The sequence below is a fragment of the Bos taurus genome, chromosome 1, assembly GCF_002263795.3.
Source record: "Bos taurus isolate L1 Dominette 01449 registration number 42190680 breed Hereford chromosome 1, ARS-UCD2.0, whole genome shotgun sequence".
Lineage (NCBI taxonomy): Eukaryota > Metazoa > Chordata > Mammalia > Artiodactyla > Bovidae > Bos > Bos taurus.
In genome coordinates this window covers 143,989,984-144,010,061 of record NC_037328.1, presented here as the reverse complement: position 1 = coordinate 144,010,061, position 20,078 = coordinate 143,989,984, and the positions used below count along the sequence as shown (strand labels likewise).

General features: G+C 51.3%; 1 protein-coding gene across 1 annotated transcript in view; it reads right to left on the bottom strand.

The window, feature by feature from the left end:
* AGPAT3 (1-acylglycerol-3-phosphate O-acyltransferase 3) overlaps window positions 1-13,373 on the bottom strand; it is a gene marked incomplete at its 5' end in the record, with an annotated part of 29,026 nt that extends 15,653 nt beyond the window's left edge. The window contains 3 exon segments of the mRNA NM_001038046.1: window positions 827-1,053; window positions 12,651-12,728; window positions 13,294-13,373. Coding sequence (NP_001033135.1) covers window positions 827-1,004 — 178 coding nt within the window.
* Window positions 13,374-20,078: the final 6,705 nt, after the last annotated feature.

The window sequence follows — 20,078 nt, the reverse complement described above, 5'->3', positions numbered from 1 at the left end:
GGACACAGCACAGTTAGTGGGCATTTTGGCTGCTCATTTTTATATTAGTTAATATAAACCTGGAAAAATGAATATATCTGTGCATATACGTACTTTTATAGATATCTTTCTGGGTTACATTCTTATTTGGTGGAATAATTAGGGTCAAAAAATAGAACTGTTTAAGTTGCTGATTGTTATGGGTCCAAAGAAGTGCCTGGGAACCCCAACCTGCAGTGTGTTCCCCTCGCCAGCCGTGGGTCGTCACCAAGCTTCCTAATCTCTGACAGGTGAGCGTGACTACACACCCAAATGCACGCACATCACAAGTGCACACAGGTAACATCTGTGCATGCCTAAACATTTAATTAAGAGACAGGTAGGTCCTTTTTCTTCAGAGAGAGATGCTGAAGTAATTACATGTGATAACAGGCCACTCGAGGGGAGTGCTCCAGGCTTGGGGGCTGGAGGCCTATGACGGCTGCGTGCCGGCAGGCGTCGGGCCTACTCGTGGTGCGCTGACACGGTGCTTGTTTTCAGGTATCCAGGGTACCGTGTGAGACCACACGGAGCCACCGTTCTGTGGGTCCAGAGGCTCGGGTATGGGGAAATTGCGTGGTTCAGCCCAGTGAAGGGCTCAGGCTGAGCACTGCATACATTCCTCGCGGCCAGGAGAGGCCCCCTAGTTCCCGGCTGTGGAGCCCACGGCCATCTTGTTTCATCGTCACAAGCACTAACCCCACGGAACCCTGCACTGGCTTGTTTGGGGTTGTCCAGCAGAAAGGTGGCTGTCCTTGTCCCAGACCCCTCCCCCCGCCATGCCATGCCCACCGCAGGCAGCACTCACGGCTCCAGAGCGAGTAGGCGAGGCGGCAGTTCAGCCGGCGGTACAGCTGCTTGTTCACGGGCCAGAGGACCAGCGTGCAGAGCTGGATGGAGTTGATGACCAGCCCGCTCACCACGAAGACGAAGCCGATGAGGAGGTGCACGACGAACTGGGTCTTCAGGAAGGCGAGCAGGCCCATGGCCACAGCTCAGTAGCGAGTGCAGGGTCCTTCACTGAGAATGGCCGTCCTGCAAAGACAGGGCAGCGGTTAGGAGGGCGCAGGGACCCCAGCGTGAGGGGCGGCGAGTGGAGAAGGGGTCCACAGTGGTCTCGCCAGAGCCCAGATCCGCGGCTCCCACAGCACCCTCAGGCCCTTCCCTCCTGAGAGTGACGGATGGACGTGTGGGGTGGAGGGGGAGCTGATACATGGTTCACACAGGCACCACGCACACCACATACACACACACCACATACACACACACCCCATGTACACACGCACCAACACCAGGTACACACACCATGCACACACACACACCATGCACACACACATACATACCATGTACACATACACACTACATATACACACACCATGCACATACCATGTACACACACACCACATACACACACCCACCATGTACACACCCACACACCACACACACACACACCATGTATGTACACACACACACCACACACACCATGCACACACCACATACACACACACCACGTTCACACACATACCATGTACATATACACACACACCATGCACGCACACGCACACACCACACACACACCATGTACACACACATACCATGCACATACACACATGTACACACACCACATGCACACACACCACACATACCAAATACACACACACCATGTACACACACATACCATGTACATATACACACATGTACACAAACACCACATACACACACAGCATGTACACACCCACACACCACATACACCACACATACCAAATACACACACACCATGTACACACACACACCACATACACAAATACCATGCACACACCACATATACACACTACACACATGCCAAATACACATACCACATACACACACCCTCATATATACAAGAAAGAAAAGACTAGAAAAATGCATACAAATATCAATAGCGATTGGCTTCCCAGGTGGCACTAGTGGTAAAGAACCCGCCCACAGGAGACGTAAGAGACACAGGTTCAAGCCCTGGGTTGGGAACCCACTCCAGTTACTCTTGCCTGGAGAATTTCACGGACAGAGAAGGCTGGTGGACTACAGTCCATGAGGCCACAAAGAGCTGGGCATGGCTGAGACGACTGAGTGCAGCGCAGCATGTTATCTCTAGCTAAAGCCATGATAGGTAATTTTTCTTTTCTTGTTTTAGCATCTTATTTAAAAAATCAAAACTACACATGAAATCACTATAAAACATTCAACTAATGCCTTTTAACTCACAAGCCGTTGTGGACTTTTTTAGCTGAAAAGCTTTTGTTTTGGTCTAAGGTGGAAGGGGTGACCCCCAGGAACCTAGTCAGCTTCTCCCCCGCTTCCCTTCAACAGCAGTTTGGTTTCTTGGTTTCAAACGTGAAACCAGAAGCTCACATTTCACGGCTGTACTTGTTCTGTGAGCAGCCCTGAAATCCCCCTGTGGACAGAAGCAACAGAGCTGGGCACAGGACAGCTGGCAGCCGCTGGCCGCCGCTCCAGGTCCTCCAGAGAGGTGCCCACACTCTGGGGTGAGGGTGGAACAGGCTTGGGAGGCCTCCAGGGTGGGCCATGCCAGGCTGTCCGGGGCACAAGCAGCTCCACTGCTGAGTGGGAGACCAGGCCACATGACTCTAGACGGTGCCCTCCGTCTGCCCTTGGGTGCCAAGTGGCTGCATGAGGGTGTGGGGGGGTGAAGTCTGCGGCCACGTGGGGGGCACTAGGAGGACAAGGAAGGACCCGAGGCCGGATGCCACCTTCTCCATCAACGCCCCCTTCCCTGTCAATGCCCCGCCTCCCAGTCAACGCTCCCCAACTCCTGCCAGCACCTCCTGGCATTCAGGCACTGGATCAGTCTTCCTTTTCTAAAGGTTCACATAAAGAGGCGCACAGGGTATCCATCTGTGGGCCCAGCCCGGCTGCCATCCAGTCTCTGGTGGGAGCACCATCTCCAGTTTGTCCGCTCACCTGTGCACCTGCTGACGGCAGCAGGTGTGCAATCTCTGGCCCCACACTTTCCCTGCAAGCCTCTGCATGGACACAGCCCTCCACTCAGGAAGCCGTTTAACACCTGCCAGTCCCAGTCCAGCCCCTGAATCTCTGGTCAAGGACGTCCATCCACAGAGGCCCTATGAGCCACACCTTTTTCTTGGACTGGCTGCTGCAAGTGCTCACCCCTGTCTGGAATGGCCGCCCACCCCCTTCCCGGAACTCTGGTGGACCAGGAGTTGACTGCCCCCCTGCTGCTGGCCACTGGCCTAGATTGTCAGTCTGTCTCCAGTGCCTGGATGTGGGCCAGACCCTGTTCTAAGGAGCATCAGCAGTTGCAGTTCAGGCCCCCCACCAACCCACCCCCATGAGAGCACAGAGTGGCCACCATCTGTTTAGGCATCCCTGCCTCTCGCCCACCACCTCTGGGCCACCCGGGCCTGAATGCTTTAATAACACATCAGTCACATACACTAACCTGGGGGGCCTTCGATGACAGTGGGCTTACCAGCCCCGCCCCCTGCAGAAGAAAGCCTGTTGCCCATTCAGCTCACACCCTCCCCAGCTCCCCCCAAGGCCTGCAGGCCGGCAAGGGGGAAAGCATCAACTCTGCAGCCCCCAAGAGCACTGGCTTGTGCCTGCCCCTTGAAAATATTTTCAAAACTATATATATCACAAGACTTCCCTGGTGATCTGCTGGTTAAGACTTCCTTCCAATGAAGGGGGTGCAGGTTTGATCCCTGATCAAGGAGTTAAGACCCCACATGACTCTTGGTCGAAAAACCAAAACATAAGCCAGAAACAATGTTGTAACAAATTCAACAAAGACTTTAAAAATGCTCCACATCAAAAATGTTAAATAAAAAAAATATATCACCAGACAAACTATAAGTCGATTTCTACATTTTTAAACCCAAGTTTAAATATGCAAGGGGTATAAATTCTGGTATATTGTGAAGTTTCACTTTTTAAATATACAGATCTGGACTTCCCTGGTGGTCCAGTGGTCAAGAATCCTCCTGCCAATGCAGGGGGACTCAGGCTCGATCCCTGGTGCAGGAAGTCCCACACGGCACGGGGCAACTAAGCCCACAGGCCGCAACTACTGAAGCCCGTGGGCCTAGAGCCTGTGCTCCGCAGCAAGAGAAGCCCCACAAAGAGAAGCCTGCACACCGCAACTAGCGAAAGCCCACACACAGCAACAAAGACCCAGCTCAGCCAGATGAAAAATACATACATACACTTAAAGGAAAGCCTAAATATATAGATCTTCCTTAACTTACAACAGGATTACATTTCAATAACCCCACCATGAGTTGAAAATATCATTAAGTTGCTGCTGCTGCTGCTAAGTCACTTCAGTCGTGTCCGACTCTGTGCGATCCCATAGACGGCAGCCCACCAGGCTCCCCCATCCCTGGGATTCTCCAGGCAAGAACTGGAGTGGGTTGCCACTGCCTTCTCCGTCATTAAGTTGAAATATGTTTAATACACCTAACTTCCCAAACATCACAGCTGAGCCCCACCCACCTTAACTGTGCTTGGAATGCCCACATTCGCCTACAGTGGGCCAAATCACCTGACACAAGGCCTGTTTTATAACTAAGTGCTGATATTTCTTGTGATTTACTGAATACTGTACTAAAAGTAAAAAACAGGACAGCCATCTGGGTCCAGCGCGGGTTGTTCACCCGCGTGATGGTGGGGCTGACGGGGCTGTGGCCACCACTGTCCAGCATCAGAGAGAGGGCCTGACCGCACGCCCCCAGCCCAGAAGGTTAAAATTCACAATCTGAAGTATGGTTTTCACCCAATGTGCATTGGAAAGTCCAAAAATCATGATCTGAATCACCATAAGTCAGGGACTTCTTTCTCTTAAGTGGTGGGATCGAAATGCCACTGTGACTTGATAGCCACCACCCCCATACATTTTCAAAATACAAAAAAAGCAAGCTTTTCTTTAAAAGTCAAGAAATGCATTCCATTTTCTCCTTGATTTTGTATTTCCACTGTACCTCCTCTACAGAAACTTATTAGAATATAATTTATTATGATTGAAAGTCTTCTACCAATCACATTAACCTAACATTATATAACAAAAATACATATGAATATTTAAATTTAATTTTTGCATTTCATGTTTATGGGCTAAATTTAAATTTTCCTTCTGGAATATTTGATGAAAATGCACTCTGAAACAGTTCAGCCTATTTTTCCTCAGAATCTGGGCATTTGACTGACCATAAAATACCATGATCATATCTGAGAAATTTAACCCCAACATAAGCATATTGTTGAATATCCCATCTGTAGCCCAGTTTCACCCACTGTCCCCAAACCACCTGTACCACTTCTTTCCATCCAGGCCCTGCTTGAGGGGTGCTGGGACATTCGATCACATGCCCCTGTTCTCTGACCTAACCCCCTTGCCCACCCACTTGAGAGCCCGGGCCAGCTGTCCTGATGTCTACAGGACATCCCTCTACAGGATGTCTGGCTGTTCCCTCGTGACTGATTCAGGTTCAGAGTGTCGCTGGGGGCTCTGGCTGCACCCACCAGCGCACTGCACCTTCCCGTCCCTGCCACCACCTGGTAAAGGCAGGGCCACCAGGAGTCTGCAGGAAAAAGTTCAGCTTGCTGGGCTGAGCCCACCATCTGATGGGAGATGCTGAGTTAATAGCCATCTCCAACTGCCTCTGACCCCACAGTTTCAGTCAACGCCTCCTCCTGCCTAGCTCTTATTTCACGGGCCAAGCCTGTTCTGATCCAGAACTGCCCCCCTGTAATGGATGCTGTAGGGACCATGCCTGCCTTTGTGATGTGCTTAGCCTAATGACACAAGCGAGATGCTTCAAACCACAGCAATACACAGCTCTTTCACTGAGGCTGGTACGTGCTTTTAGAAAACACATGGTGTGTCCTGGAATAAAAGAATGCATGTAGGGTAGAGAACATGAGGCATAACAGGTATCCATTCATCCCCTAATGCCCCCAGAAAGAAAAAAAGTCACTCAGTTGTGTCCGACTCTTTTTGACCCCATAGACTGTAGCCTACAAGGATCCCTCATCCACGGGATTTTCCAGGCAAGTGTACTGGAGTGGGTTGCCATTTCCTTCTCCAGGGGATTTTCCTGACCAAGGTAACCACTAATATTCCATAAAGTTTTAAGATAAACTATAGTGGGAGGTGGGAGGGAAGTTGAGAGGGGACAAATGTATACCTATGGCCAAGTCACGGTGACGTATGGCAGAGACCAACACAACACTGTAAAGCAATTATCCTCCAATTAAAAATAAAATATATTGGCACCTTTTCATTAATTCTCAGATGCTGTTGCTGAGCTGGAGAAGAAACCTGAGCCTAAGTCCTTCACTGGATAAGATTTAGGTTGCTCCAGAAGCCTGGCACCTACACAGCCCAGTCCTGAGGGGTTTGTGGTCCCGTACAAGCCGCCAGGACCCCACCTTCTCAGGGCAGGGGAGGGGCTGCATTCACGCTCCCCAATGGGGAGACACAGGGTAGTATTGCCCCTCACTCGGGAGAAGAGGCGCAGAGCAGAGGTGGCCAGGTGGGGAGGGGGCGGGGCCAGGGGCTCCGCAAGGCTGTGCTTACATGGTTCCAGGGCAGGTGAATCCCAGACAGACTCTAACCCCAGCCGCCCAGGAGTCGCCGGAGCTCTGATACAGCAGGGAGGGCTGGGAGCCGAACCAGACTCTCCTCCTAGCCCCTGCCCCGCCCCAGGCCCCTGGCTCACAAGCAGGCCCCTTGTGGTTCTGACACCACCCCTCCAGGGTTATCCCACTATTTCTGAGCCTGGGGTTCCCGTGGCCACATTGCTCGGGGCTCAGGGTGGTAAGGGTGAGAGCCAGAGCCAGGAGTACCGGGACCAGCTCACCACCACGCCCAGAAGGGCCCAGCCCACTGACCACTGCCAGTCCTGACGTCAGCATTCTGTTACGAGTGAACTGCATCCCCTCACAAGGGTGTGTTGGGGTCCTAACCACCCCCAAGCACCCCAGCGAGTGGCTGTGTTTGGAAATATGGTCTCAACAAAGGCAGTCAAGTTAAGCGAGGTCACTAGGGTGGGTCCTAATCCAATCTGACCAGCATCCTTTTAAGAAGGATGACCACAAGAGCACATGGGGGAGGCAGCCTCCACACGCAGCTTCTCCCTTCACAGTGTCCAACACCCTGGCCTTGGCCTTCCAGCCTCCAGGACAGGAGAGCTGATGACTGCTGTTTAAGCCCCTGGCCTGTGGTGTGTGTCACGGTCCCCCCAGCAGAGGAATACACCCATGACAAACATTCAGGCCTCATTCTCAGATCCTGCAATGCCCATGCCCTGCTGCCCAGGAGGCCCAGCCTCACCCTGCTCACACCCCCTGCACCAGCCTCAGGCACCACCAGATGCTCGTCAGGCTGGTACTGGTCCCTTTGTCTCTCTTCCTCGTGAACTAGCCAGTCAGGCGGCGCGGCCTTCAGATTTCCCTCCCAGGCACCTCTGCCCCCCTCCCCCCCACCATTTTTCCAACAAACCCTTCCCACAGAAACTGAAGTTGAAGTCTCCAGCCTGCTCTTTCCCACACCACCCAGACAGCTGCTCTGCTCCCTGCAGGGAGGTGAATGCCTCTCTGCATGTGGATGACCGCTTTTCTACTCACACACAAGGGCCCACGCCTGCCCTCCAGCCTCTGCCAATGCAGTCTACTCTGACAGTTGGAAGAGCGGTGCAGACAGGAAACTGCACCCCCAGCCTCTAGCATCCAGTGCCGCCCCATGGGCAGCCGTCTGACTCTGTGCGGGGGCAGGAACTGGCCAGCGCTGGGGGCACCACTTCAGCTGCCCTGCTGCCCCATTCCTGATAAGAGCTGCAGTAGAAGGCTGGCAGCCTCATCCTGCCCTGCTGGGGCAGTCTGTCCTGAGCAGGGCTGACCCTGAGCACAGTGGTTAGTAAAGGGAAAAGACATTAAACACGCCAAAAGTGCCTCATTTTTGTGGTTCTAGATAGGAAGTCTGGGTTACAGGATTAAAAAGAGCTGTTTAGTTATATGCAATCCAAATTCAAAGCCCACGATGAAAGGGAACCAAGGCTGTTACCTTCCCTTCTTTCTTCTTTCTCTTCCTCTGTCCCATCCACTCACTTACCATCTACCCACTCACTCACCCATCTATCCATTATCCATCCATTCACTCATCCCTTCATCCATCCATCCACCTATCCATCTATCCACCATCCATCCACCCAGCCATCCATCCATCCATCATCCATCTACCCATCCAGCCATCCACCCACCCATTCACCCAGCCATCCACCTACTTATCCATCTACCAATCCATCCACCTACCCACTCATCCACCCATCCATCCACCTACCCACCCACCCACCCATCCATCCATCCACCCACCCTGCCATCCACCCATCCATCTACCAATCCATCCACCTACCCACTCATCCATCCATCCACCCACCCACTCATCCACTCATCCATCCATCCATCCACCCACCCATCTACCAATCCATCCACCCACCCACCCATCCACCCATTCATCCATCCATCCACGCACCCACCATGCCATCCATCCACCAATCCATCCCCCTACCTTGCCATCTACCTACACACTCATCCATCCATCATCCATCCATCCATCCACCCATCTAGCTATCCATCCATCCATCCACCTATCCATACTCTACCATCTACTCATCCATCTACCCAGCCATCCACCTACCCAGCCATCCACCTACCGACTCATCCATCCACCCACTCATCCATCCATCCATCCACCCTGCCATCCACCCATCCATCCATCTACCCTGACAGCCAGCCATCCATCCCACCTACCCAGCCATCCACCTACCCACTCATCCATCCATCATCCATCCACCCATCCACCCACCCACTCATCCACCCATCCATCCACCCACCCTGCCATCCACCCATCCATCCATCTACCAAGCCATCCACCCACCCACTCATCCATCCATTCACTTATCCACTGGCCCCACATTTGAGTGCCTATATGCAGAGCAAACAGAGCAGACCTGGTCTGCTATGAAGGTGCAGGACAGAAAGGCCATGCTGGCTGACTGCTTGGGGGGTGGGTTATGCTAGGGCAAGCCTTACATTTTTGTTTTGCATGTTGATAGTTCTGTTGTTTCCAGTCAGGAAATACTGGAGGAAAAAGTCTATGAACTGGACCGACTATTCGAAACAGAGGACAGTAGAGAGATACCATCTCAGATATTTTTAAGTTATCCTAAGATAATTTAGATGACAAATTTGCCAACTAATTTTATCTTAATTTGGCAAATAATCTCAATTATTTACTGTTCTGAACACAACCAAAACCAAGAATAAACCCCATTGCTTTCTTTGCAGCTGGCCAGGGTACCAGGGAGGCAGAACCCTCACTCACAACAGATGCCTTAGCTCCTGGATGGGCTCCTCCTCACTCTCGCTTTTAACACAGCTCGGACACACAGGACTGGGTGGCCTCCTGGCCCACAGCCAAGCCGAAGTGCCAGATGAGAAAAGGAGGGGCAGGGGGCACTGGGGGCAGGCATCCTGCTGACGGCAGCACAAGGGCAAAGGCAAGCCCGAGACCTGGGACGGCACACCTCGGAGGGCGTCCGGTGCGGGGCCAGCTCGCAGACCCAGCGGACCCATGGTGACATCACAGATGAGAACATAATGCAGCAACTGTTGTCCACGGTGACCTTGTCCTGGCGCCAGGGGCTGTGTCACGGTCACCATGGCACTGAAGGCAGCTGGGGATCAGAGGAGGCACTTTCACAAGTCCAACAAAAAGTTAGATTAATCCTAGTTTTGAGATTTAATGGGGCTGGTTTCAGTTCTTGGGTAAATTCACTTACAGGGACCACCTTATGTTTCAATAAGGCTGAGAAATTCGATGTATTTCTTTGCTAATAATCATCTGTTGCTGGTCCGACCCTCATCAGGATATGAAATCACCAAGACACCTAAGAACTGAAAAGGAGAGTGAAACCAGCAATGTCTGCAGGTAGAAGGTGTATGCTGTGTAGACTCGAGAGAACCCACTGTAACCAAAGCGCTGCTGGAACCAATAAGTGGTTACGGTCACGTTGAAAGGAATAAAACCAATACGGTGCCTGAAGTCAATGTTCTACTGATAATAGTGTTCAATAACCTGCTGCTGCTGCTGCTGCTAAGTCGCTTCAGTCGTGTCCGACTCTGTGCGACCCCATAGATGGCAGCCCACTAGGCTCCTCCATCCCTGGGATTCTCCAGGCAAGAACACTGGAGTGGGTTGCCATTTCCTTCTCCAATGCGTGAAAGTGAAATCGCTCAGTCCTGTCTGACTCTAGTGACCCCATGGACTGCAGCGCACCAGGCTCCTCGGTCCATGGGATTTTCCAGGCAAGAGTACTGGAGTGGGGTGCCATTGCCTTCTCCGCAATAACCTGCTATAACTGAAGTGATGAAGAGGCCCAGTACAGAAGTTTGTTTATTTCTGACTTAACAGATTTCAGGCCACTGGTCCCAGATGGTCATTTGGGACAATGGAGCAACCCAGGAAGCCATGCACTGAAGATGCAGCCCGGCAGCTCCAACTCTGTGGGCATCCAGGGCCCAGGGAGCCTGGCAGCTCCTCCCCCCAAGGTCATCTGGGGCCCAGGCAGCCTGGCAGCTCCACCCGCTGAGGTCATTTGGGGCCCAGGGAGCCTGGCAGCTCCACCTCCTGTGATCATCCAGGGCCTAGGTAGCATGGCAGCTCCACCCCAGTGGTCATCTAGGGCTCAGGCTGTTGGGAGCTCTGCCATCTTCAATGCATGTCTCTTTGGGCTGCTCTGTAGTTCCTCTCTAGCAAAAAGGAATAAAATTGGAATTTCAGTACCAGGGATTCCCTCTAAAGCAAGACGGGTGGCAACAAGTGCTCAGTGACCAGAAAGACACAGAGCCCTGCTGTACGTCCAGGCTGCCAGCAAGCACGGCCAGTGGGCACACCTCCAGGTGAACACGCAAAGACAGAAAACACAGTGGAGAAGGCCCTGGGTACCTCTGCGATAAAAAAAGATGGGAAAAAAAAAAAATGAAAATACCTACTCACAAACTTCAGAAGAAATAAACAGAGCTCATACGCGTAAACCTTAGGACCAGAAGGAGACGAAAGCACAACTAACCAAATGGGAAGATGCCGTGCAGTAGGGCAACAGTGCCCCCTGTGCTCACACCCAGTAAACCAGCACTGCTCCCCGATCAAGACGTGGGGGTCTGCTCCCCGGCCCCTGGAGCCTGGGCTGGCTGCAAAGCTCACCCCTAAACAGAATGGGGTGACATCCCATCCTGAGCCTGGGCCTTCAGAGGCCTTGCAGCTTCCCTGCACCCTCGAGGCACCAGGGGAAGAGACTTCATCTAGCCAGCTGGAAGGTGGGCCCCCAGGGAGCAAAGATGGACCCACAGCCCCAGGCAGGCTGCCAGCTGACTGCAGCTACCCGAGACCCCAGGTGAGACCAGCAGCAGACCGCGCTCTTGGGCATAGCCCAGAGCGCTGGCCCACAGAATTGCGAGATAAGAAAATGGGGGTTGTTTTCAATCATGACTTTTTGAGGTGGTTTGTTAGATAGTAACACATAAATAACACATAAGCCATGCTTTCTAAGTTCATTTACAGATGTAATCGAACCCTAAATGGAACACCAAGAGGTCCTCTCTCCCTCACCCCTGGAACTGGAAATGCTGACTCTATGGTCCACATGGGAAAACAAACAGCAAAGAAAACCAAACAACCATGAAAAAGAACCTGGAACGGCCTCAAGGTACCATCACGTATGACGAAGCCTCTGCTCTTCAGGGTGTGTTCCCGGCCTGTGACCAGACATCAGGCCAATGACACAGACCAACAGCCTGGTGGGCAGTCGGCTAACAAGGAGGGGCCTCCTGGAGCCCTAGGCAGCTGGGCCAGGCGACCCTGCAGTTGCCAGGGGGAGACCAGATAGTCGAGTGTCCTGAGTGTTGCTACCAACTAAGCAGATGACGCAGGACATGTCTCACATGACATCTCACACGGCAGACGTTCCTTTGCACTTACCTTTAGGCAAACTTGTATTTCTACTGCATGTACAATAAAGAGGATACAAAGTTAACCTAAAACCATCACTGGGCTCACGAGACTCTTGGTGTTCTGTATCTCTCAACCAAAGGGGTAAGAAAAGTACCACGAAAGGATATACTGAATGGCTCCTTCAGGCTTCCGTAACAATCCTCCCCCACCCGAGAGCTCTGCCGTGGCAGCAGCGCCCATCCTTGGGCCCAGGAGGGGACTGCCAGCCCCAGATCTAAGCCATAAAGGTAACCTCACCCCCAGTTTGAGCGACTGCTCCAGGGATGGGCGTGGGGCCATCTCAGGAGCATGAAGGGATCCACGTGAGGAGGAAGGACCTCTGCTGCGGGCAGTGGCATTGGTGAGCAGCTGAGACTCCACTAGCAGCCGCCATTTCAAGAGGCAGAGGGGACACAAGTCACAAGCAGTTCAGTGGGCATTCCGGTGACCCGAACCCCTGTGGGCGCACCCTCACCACGTCCGCTCCTGCTGTGCACGCAGGCCTGGCATACCACACACGGCGCTCCAGCAAGGCTGACTAGGGGACACCGTGTTTATCACGTACGTGTGTGACGTGCGGCAGCATGACTCCTGAAGCTTGCGCCACTCACATGTCATCACGAGCCACCTCAGGAAAAGCTTCCTGAAAGAACAACGTTATGGGACAGCTGATGAAGCCCTTCACCTGACAGTCTCATCGGAGACTCTCAACACCCTGCCACACTCTGGATGGGCGGGTGCTGCTGGCTGCAGAGGGCCTGTGCAGGCTGGAGGAAGAGGGCTTGGGATGCAGGAAGAGGCAACTGTCATGTCTGCAGCCCTGTGGGAGATGTGTGGGGCATCACTGCAGCTGGTGAAGGCTGGACAGACAACTCTGGCTGCCCAGGATGGAGGCAGGCACCCTGCACAGCCAGCATCCCTCCTGACCACAGGCCAGAGGGGCCACATGGACTAAAGGGTCGCTGTGCCCCTGGGCCACCGCCAAAGGAGGCCAGAAGCTCCTGCCAGGCCCTAGAAGAAGGGCCTGCAAACCGCACCCCAAGGACCAGGTGGGCGGGGGGAGTGCTGTCATGTCCCCGGGGGGCTTCCACTGTGGAAACAGTGCCCCCAGGCAGGAAGTGGGGTAGCTGGCTGAGGAGAGGGGCTGGGACAGATGCCCAGGGACAGAGGCCTGAGGGGGACCTCCGGGCCCCCTACACCCCACCTACCCTACTCTTTGAGCTCCAGAATCGACCGTCTTTCCTAAGGTGTCCTGATGGTCTTACTGGTCTGGGTAGTGGTGACTTTTGGGGCAGGAGGTGGGAGGGAGGTGAAGAGCTCCCAGCTTGATGACTGCACAATAGGCCTGTGACAAACCTCTGGGCCTGAGGACACTGCAGGTGCCCCGCACACCAAGGCAGCTGTCCACCTGCACAGACACACACGTGGACACGCACATGCACGAAACAGGCGAAGCCACTTGGATGTCACTTTGTGACAATGGTCTGCCCTTTAGTAACGACGTTTTATTCTTAGAGAAACAGGTGTTTGCTTTATAATTATTGCAACCCCATGTACTGTACAGTCCATGGAATTCTCCAGGCCAGAATACTGGAGTGGATAGCCTTTCCCTTCTCCAGGGGATCTCCCCAACCCAGGGATCAAACCCAGGTCTCCCACATTGCAGGCAATTCTTTACCAGCTGAGCCACAAAGGAAGCCCATTATTCAATGAATTGGTTGTTAATTCACTTTTCTACATGGACAATATATTTCATAATTTAAAAAGTTATATGGAGTCTTGGTGTCCCCTTAGGAATGCAGAGAGCTCATCACTCCCACCCTGCCACGAGATAATGCCAGACAAAGTGCAAATTCATGACTTTTCTTGACCCCATCAGAGATGTGGGGTTATAGGACAACCAATTAACAAGAAATGTGGAGCGAGGTGGGTGCCTGGCAGGGGCAGGACTGAGACCCAGCCCCCAGGGCAGACATGTGAGGAGTTGGTCAGCAAAGGCAGCTCAGCTGGGCAGTGTGGGAAGGTCTCCCCTCCTGCAGACTTTTCCTCCATGACCCCCAGCGAACCCCATGCAGCAAGCCTGGGAAAGCTTCTCCTACACACTCTAGAGTCTGCAGGTCATTAACAAGAGATTTTTAGTAAGCAGAACACAAACCTCAAAAGATGAACAAGGTCATTTACAAAGATAAAAAATCCTGTCACGTTTCCCATTAAAGACACACCGTGACTCCAAGGGGTAAACTCAATGGGTTTCAAATGTCCATCTGGGCCTCTGTCCAGGGTGGTGGAAGAGCCCACTCCTGGGTTCCCAGGCAGCCCAGATTCAGGATGGTTTGGAAAAGGCCAGACTCACCCCAAATCAGAGGAGGAGGGCCACCCGTCACGCAGCAGCTGCCTCTTACTTGAGTTTCCTGCCTGAACACCAACTCAGAGCATCTCAGATATACACATGCTTCAAAGGACATAATCACACCCGTGAAACGTTAGGTAGAAAGTGAAACGGAGACTGCCATGAACACTGCACACCTACTTCCCGTGGGGGCTGGTGCCCTGAGGTGCCTCCTGGTCTGGTGCAGAGCCAAGGTGCCACCCTGGGATGTTAGGACCCCAGAGGGCAAGCAGTATGCTGCTCCTCTCTTTCCTACCAGTAGCCTGACTGGAAAATGGTAAGAGAAGTGTGGGTCGGGGTGGACATGCTGCCTTCAAGGCCGTAGCACACTCCCCGCCCCCAGGGAGGCTCCATCCCACTGCATCACTGGGGTTGGAGTTTCAAGGACAGCAGCCCCACTGGGATGATCCGGTGACAAGTGGCTGCCCAGGGGAAGCCTGGGGATGCTGGATGCTGGGGAGACCTCTCCTGTGTGTGCGTGTTGGGGGGGCAGGTACTGAGAACTGATGGCCATCCCCTCCTTGCTGCACCCCTACAACAAGCTTCTCACCCTGAAGTCAGCTTTTCCAGTAAGATATGAAATGCTTGTGGAGTCTGATGAGATTTTAAGGGGGGGGGGGGTCCCACCTCTGCTGGCTTTGTCTTCCTCGTTTTCCTCAAATCCACCTAGGTTTACACCACACCCCTTTGGTCTCCAGTTTACCCCTAAGGATGCCTCTCTGTAGCCTGCAAGATCGACAGCAGTGTCCAAGGATGGGTCCACGGCACTGGTGCCCATGAAAGGCGCATCCTTGGGGGGAAGGAGACTCCGAGACCTTGGATGAGATGCCATTAGAGGCTTGCTGGGCACTCCAGAAAGAGCAGGGCTGTGTCTGAGGAACAGGCCTTGCTTTCTATTCTTTTGGGGGAACCAAGCTCTTTCTGTGATCCCTTTAAGATCATCCTGCTTAGGGAGGACAGGTCAGGGGCTGAGGGAGGCGCTGCCTCCAGGGCAGACCTTGTTCCACAACGTCCTTCCCTAAACGTCAGGGCAAACCAGAGGCAGCAGCCTGACTGCCCTGTCCCCACCCAGCACCCAGCACTCAGTGGAAACGGCACAGGGACTGACGACAAATCCAGCAGGTGAAGGTACAGCCACGTCTCCTACTGACAGCCCCACTATGTGAGCAACATCTGCTCCCAAAGATGCGCGATACAACAACACCTACTTACACTTAAAAGGCATGCTAGACAAGCATTTCCTGGGTTGACTGTTAATACAGCTGTGGAAAGAGTGCCCAGGGAGTCTGGTGGGCAGTACAGATCTGTCCAGCAGTGACAGAGTTAACACTGACGCCTGAACAAGAGGCCACGTGATGACCTCTCTAGCTCTTTCTAGAGCTGGACTTTTCTCCTTTTTCAATAGATGCTTACGAAGCACCTGCTGTGGACAGTCACTGTTTCTGTATCCTAAGAGACGATGTCACAGACCACCTATGTTCAGGACACGATGCTCTACTTGACATAAAGACCAAGTAGCAAAATAGAAAAATGAACTGAGTGCAAGAAAAGAAAATTAAATCCATGAAATGGCAAAGACTCACTAAGGATTAATTTAATCTATTAAGTGATCTCTATTACAGTGGCAATGATTTCACAACATTTAAAATGTCAAATTGCTTACGAATTTTTAGCCTCTTCTGGTCAGCATAGAAACTCCAAGCCCTCTGCATTTGGCACTGCCGGGGTTGGAACGCTCCCCACCTCTTGTGAACGGCCCCACACTCTGTCCTGTTCCCTTTGGGAAAAGGACCAGGAATGATTATCCTGAGTTGCTCTTTCTTCTTTCCTGCATGACTCTCTCACTCCTAGTCCACAGATTTTTCTAAATTGTAACATATAGACCAAGGATGGGTCTATTGACTAAACCAAGAAATAATAATGCATTCGTACTACAGATACTTTATTTTCATATTAAGCATGTTCACTGCCAGTAGCATTCTCTTCCTGAGTGCTTTCAGGTTGAAACCTTTATTTAGGTCAATGGCCGTGGAACACAACAGGTGTTTCCTCCAGGATTTGAAGCTTAAGCACAATCCAAAATGTGGTCACCTTACAAATTTCACAGAATTTGAACCCTAGGACCAAGAACAGCAAAATTTAATTCCATGATTCTCCTCCTATTGTCCCCTGGACCATTTACTCCCCCATCCACTGCACACACACAGAAAAGGCTGAAAAAAGTCACACTATTTGCAAGAACTTGTTAACTCAAGCTATTTTTAACCTCCTTATTGCTTTCCTTAATCTCTGCCTACACTTTTGTAAACACCCCCCCCTTTACTAATCTTGGCTTCACACATTTGTTTTCTAGTGGGATGCTGACTCATACAAAGAATGAAGACAAAGATTATGGCAACCTCATGACAGGCAAGGTTTCAGAAAACTTAACTTCTACTCATCCTTTGTGAAAAGATTACTTGAGGATGTAGTCCAGCAAAACAAGAAGGAATCTAATGAAGGTTCCTTTTTTTAAGAAAAAGAAAAAACAGACCAGTTATGCAATAAAAAGAAATGCCAGGATAACACCTTTATAGATGGCCTGGAAAGAAATTGGTCAAAATTAACATAGGAAATCTTTCAAGAAGAAAACAGAATTTATTCAACAAAGAATACAATTAAGGAGCTAGAAGTTTTGGATATTGAAGAAGGAATGTTTCTTTTCTCAAAAAAAAAAAAAAAAAAGCAATTAAGATTTTCAAGTAATAAAAAATGCTGTGCAAGGCAACTGTGACCCAAATGTAAATCAAATTAACAGGGGGCACGATTTCCCACAATCACTTCACGAGGTACCTAAAACTTCCTCCTCCAAGCGGCAAAGATTTAATGGCTTAGATTTCTAGTTTCTCCTTTGTGGCACTTGCAGGAACAAAAACTTTTTAAAATTTTACTGTGAATTCTATTTCTGGACCTTCAATATTTATAATCAATCCATAAAATAAACATGGAGAATTTAATTGCAATTATACAACAGAATATGAACATCCTAAACCCAAATTTTTTACATAATGGAGATTTTACATAAGAGATTTCTAAGTTGATCCAACAAAAAGTCATAAGTTGAGTATATTAAAGTTTTAAGGGGCCAGTAAAATAACTAAAAATAACAGTATAAATAACAAAACTTAGTGACAGCGAAGGACAGAAGACAGGAGGCATGTAAGCTGACTAAACCCCTCATCACTCGCAGCGAGGACTGGACAGGTCCCGCTGCTGAGAGTGGGGCGTGATCTGTCTTACACACTGAGAACCAGAAGTCTCGAACAGTGCCTGGGACACGGCGGGTACTCAGTGGAAATCTGTCGGAGAACTGAATGAAATTTAGGTGACGAAACAGAGGCACGCGCAAACTGCAGAGTAAGCCCCAGGACTCAGTCTTGGGGCTCCTCTTCTGAGCAGCAGAGCTGCCGGGAGGCCGCTGGAGAACCACCTGTCCTTTCAGCCATTTCTGCTGCTTGATTTCTTTTAAACCAGTGCACGTTGCTATTCTTATCATCATAAAAAGTAAAGACATCTCAGTGCATAAATTAACATTGACTATTGGGGTCGAAAAGAGTCGGATATGACTGAACAATAATGAAATGATAACATCTTTAAAGACGAAAAACAGATCCTCTTGGCACTTTGTCAGGCAAAAAGGACCTGAAGAAAGTTTCAATCCCATCAGTGTCTCAGTGTCCACCCTCAGCGCCCAGGACCCCATACACCTGCTTAGGTTTTTTCCACCAAAAAGGAGGAGCCTGTGCTGGGCCAGTGTGCTGGGCCCGGGGCTCCCGACACTGGACTCTTGCCCCCTGTCTCCCCTGTCTGTGGCCTTGGCACATGAAATGGTCATTTTGAATGTCAGTTTCTGGTCTGAAGATGAGAATAAGGCAACCTTTAGCCCAGTAGCATATGGTGGCTCTGAGGGTTGAGAAGGGTCCCTCTCATGCTTATAAATAGCTGAGATCTGAAAGATCCTTTGTAAGCCAAGTTTTAAAGGGTATTCAGGTTCCCAGGTGAGCAAACAAAGGTGCTATTTTCCCTACAAACAGCAGATATTTGAATCATTTTGAGCATTTGTAAAACCGCATACTTCAACTGCTAATCCCAAGAAACGGCTTGTACAACAGGGTCTCACTGTCACATTACTTTGGCAATGTCTCAGTGCCGCACTCCCTCTGGAAGGCAACTGATATGCACTCTGAGGAGCTGGGCGGGGAAGAAATGGTCTGGCCAGTTACTTCTCCTTTTGCCTTCAATCTTTCTCTGCATCAGGGTCTTTTCACTCTACATTAGTGGGGTTTTAATTATTATTTACACATTTCATTTCTAAGAGTATGGTTGGAATCTGATTATTTGACATGGTTATAAATCACCAACATGAAAAACAACTTCTTTTATAAGTTCAAACAAGGTTTTTGGTGCTAGGGTTTTTCCTCCCTGAAACATCCCAAAAGCCCAGAGCGATAACCACACTTCAACTAAGATGGCAAGGAGGGAAACTTACCACCAAGCCAGGTTTAGGAGGCTTCCAACTACACCTGCCCAGACGGGACCAGTGGGATTGTGGGACTGAGCACAAAAAGTGAGAATTCCGCCAGGGCAACCACTGTGAGTCTGCATATGCTACACACAAAATGCTAAAATGTCTTTCTCCTCTTAGGGTATTTCTCAGTGGCAGGAACTTTTTTCTTTAAAAATGAGGAAAATTCCTGAGCTGATGGATCAAACAGTTTTCGCAGGAAGGTTAAGGAACTCACAAAATATTTTCAATACGAGAGAAGGGCAACACAGTCTTCCTATTTTCCTCCGAAGACAACGAGGTTGCCCCCGCCTCTGCCTCCACCAGAGCCTCCCTGTTCCCGCAGTGTCCCCTGCGTGACCCACTCCTGGGCAGTGGGACACAGTCTAAATGGATTCATCAGGCCGACCCAGCATTTTCTTATACATTGTAGTGGGGTCCTGGGATCTTCCCCCTGGGTCTGAAGCAAGGCTTCCTGAGAAAAGCAGGTTCCATCCTGGCCACGGAGCCCAGATGTGGTGACAGTCCCCAACCTCACTCCCCAGTCAGAGGTTCCATGTAGCACTTCCCATGACTGCACTGCGCTGCCAGACCAGACTCCCCTCATAAAGGGGCCCCCTCGCCAGGCGGGGGCCCCTTCTCCCCCAGACCATGCTGGCCACATCCAGCACCCTTGTCAGTGATAGGTTCACACCCGGCTTGAGTCGGAGCCTGCTACGACCAGAGTCCCAGCCCATGGAGAGGATGAGATGAAGCGAGGCCTCTGTCCTGGGTGCTGGGATGTGTCAGGGCCTGCTGTGACTGCACCACCCAGGTCCCGCCAGGGGTAGCGTCTCCAGCTGGACTCCCTGTGCTGTTCCCAGGAGGCGTCCAAGATACGCATGGAGGCCGCCACCCTGTCCTTGGAGATCGCACCCACCCACAAAGATGAAGGGCCCTCTCCCGAGCGGGACCCCCTCCCCAACACCCTCTGACACACAGCTGAGCTGTGTCTGTCTGAACAGTGAGCTCTGGGCCCCAGTCGCCCTTCTGCAGGGGGCCTGAGCCAGTGCCCGCCCGGA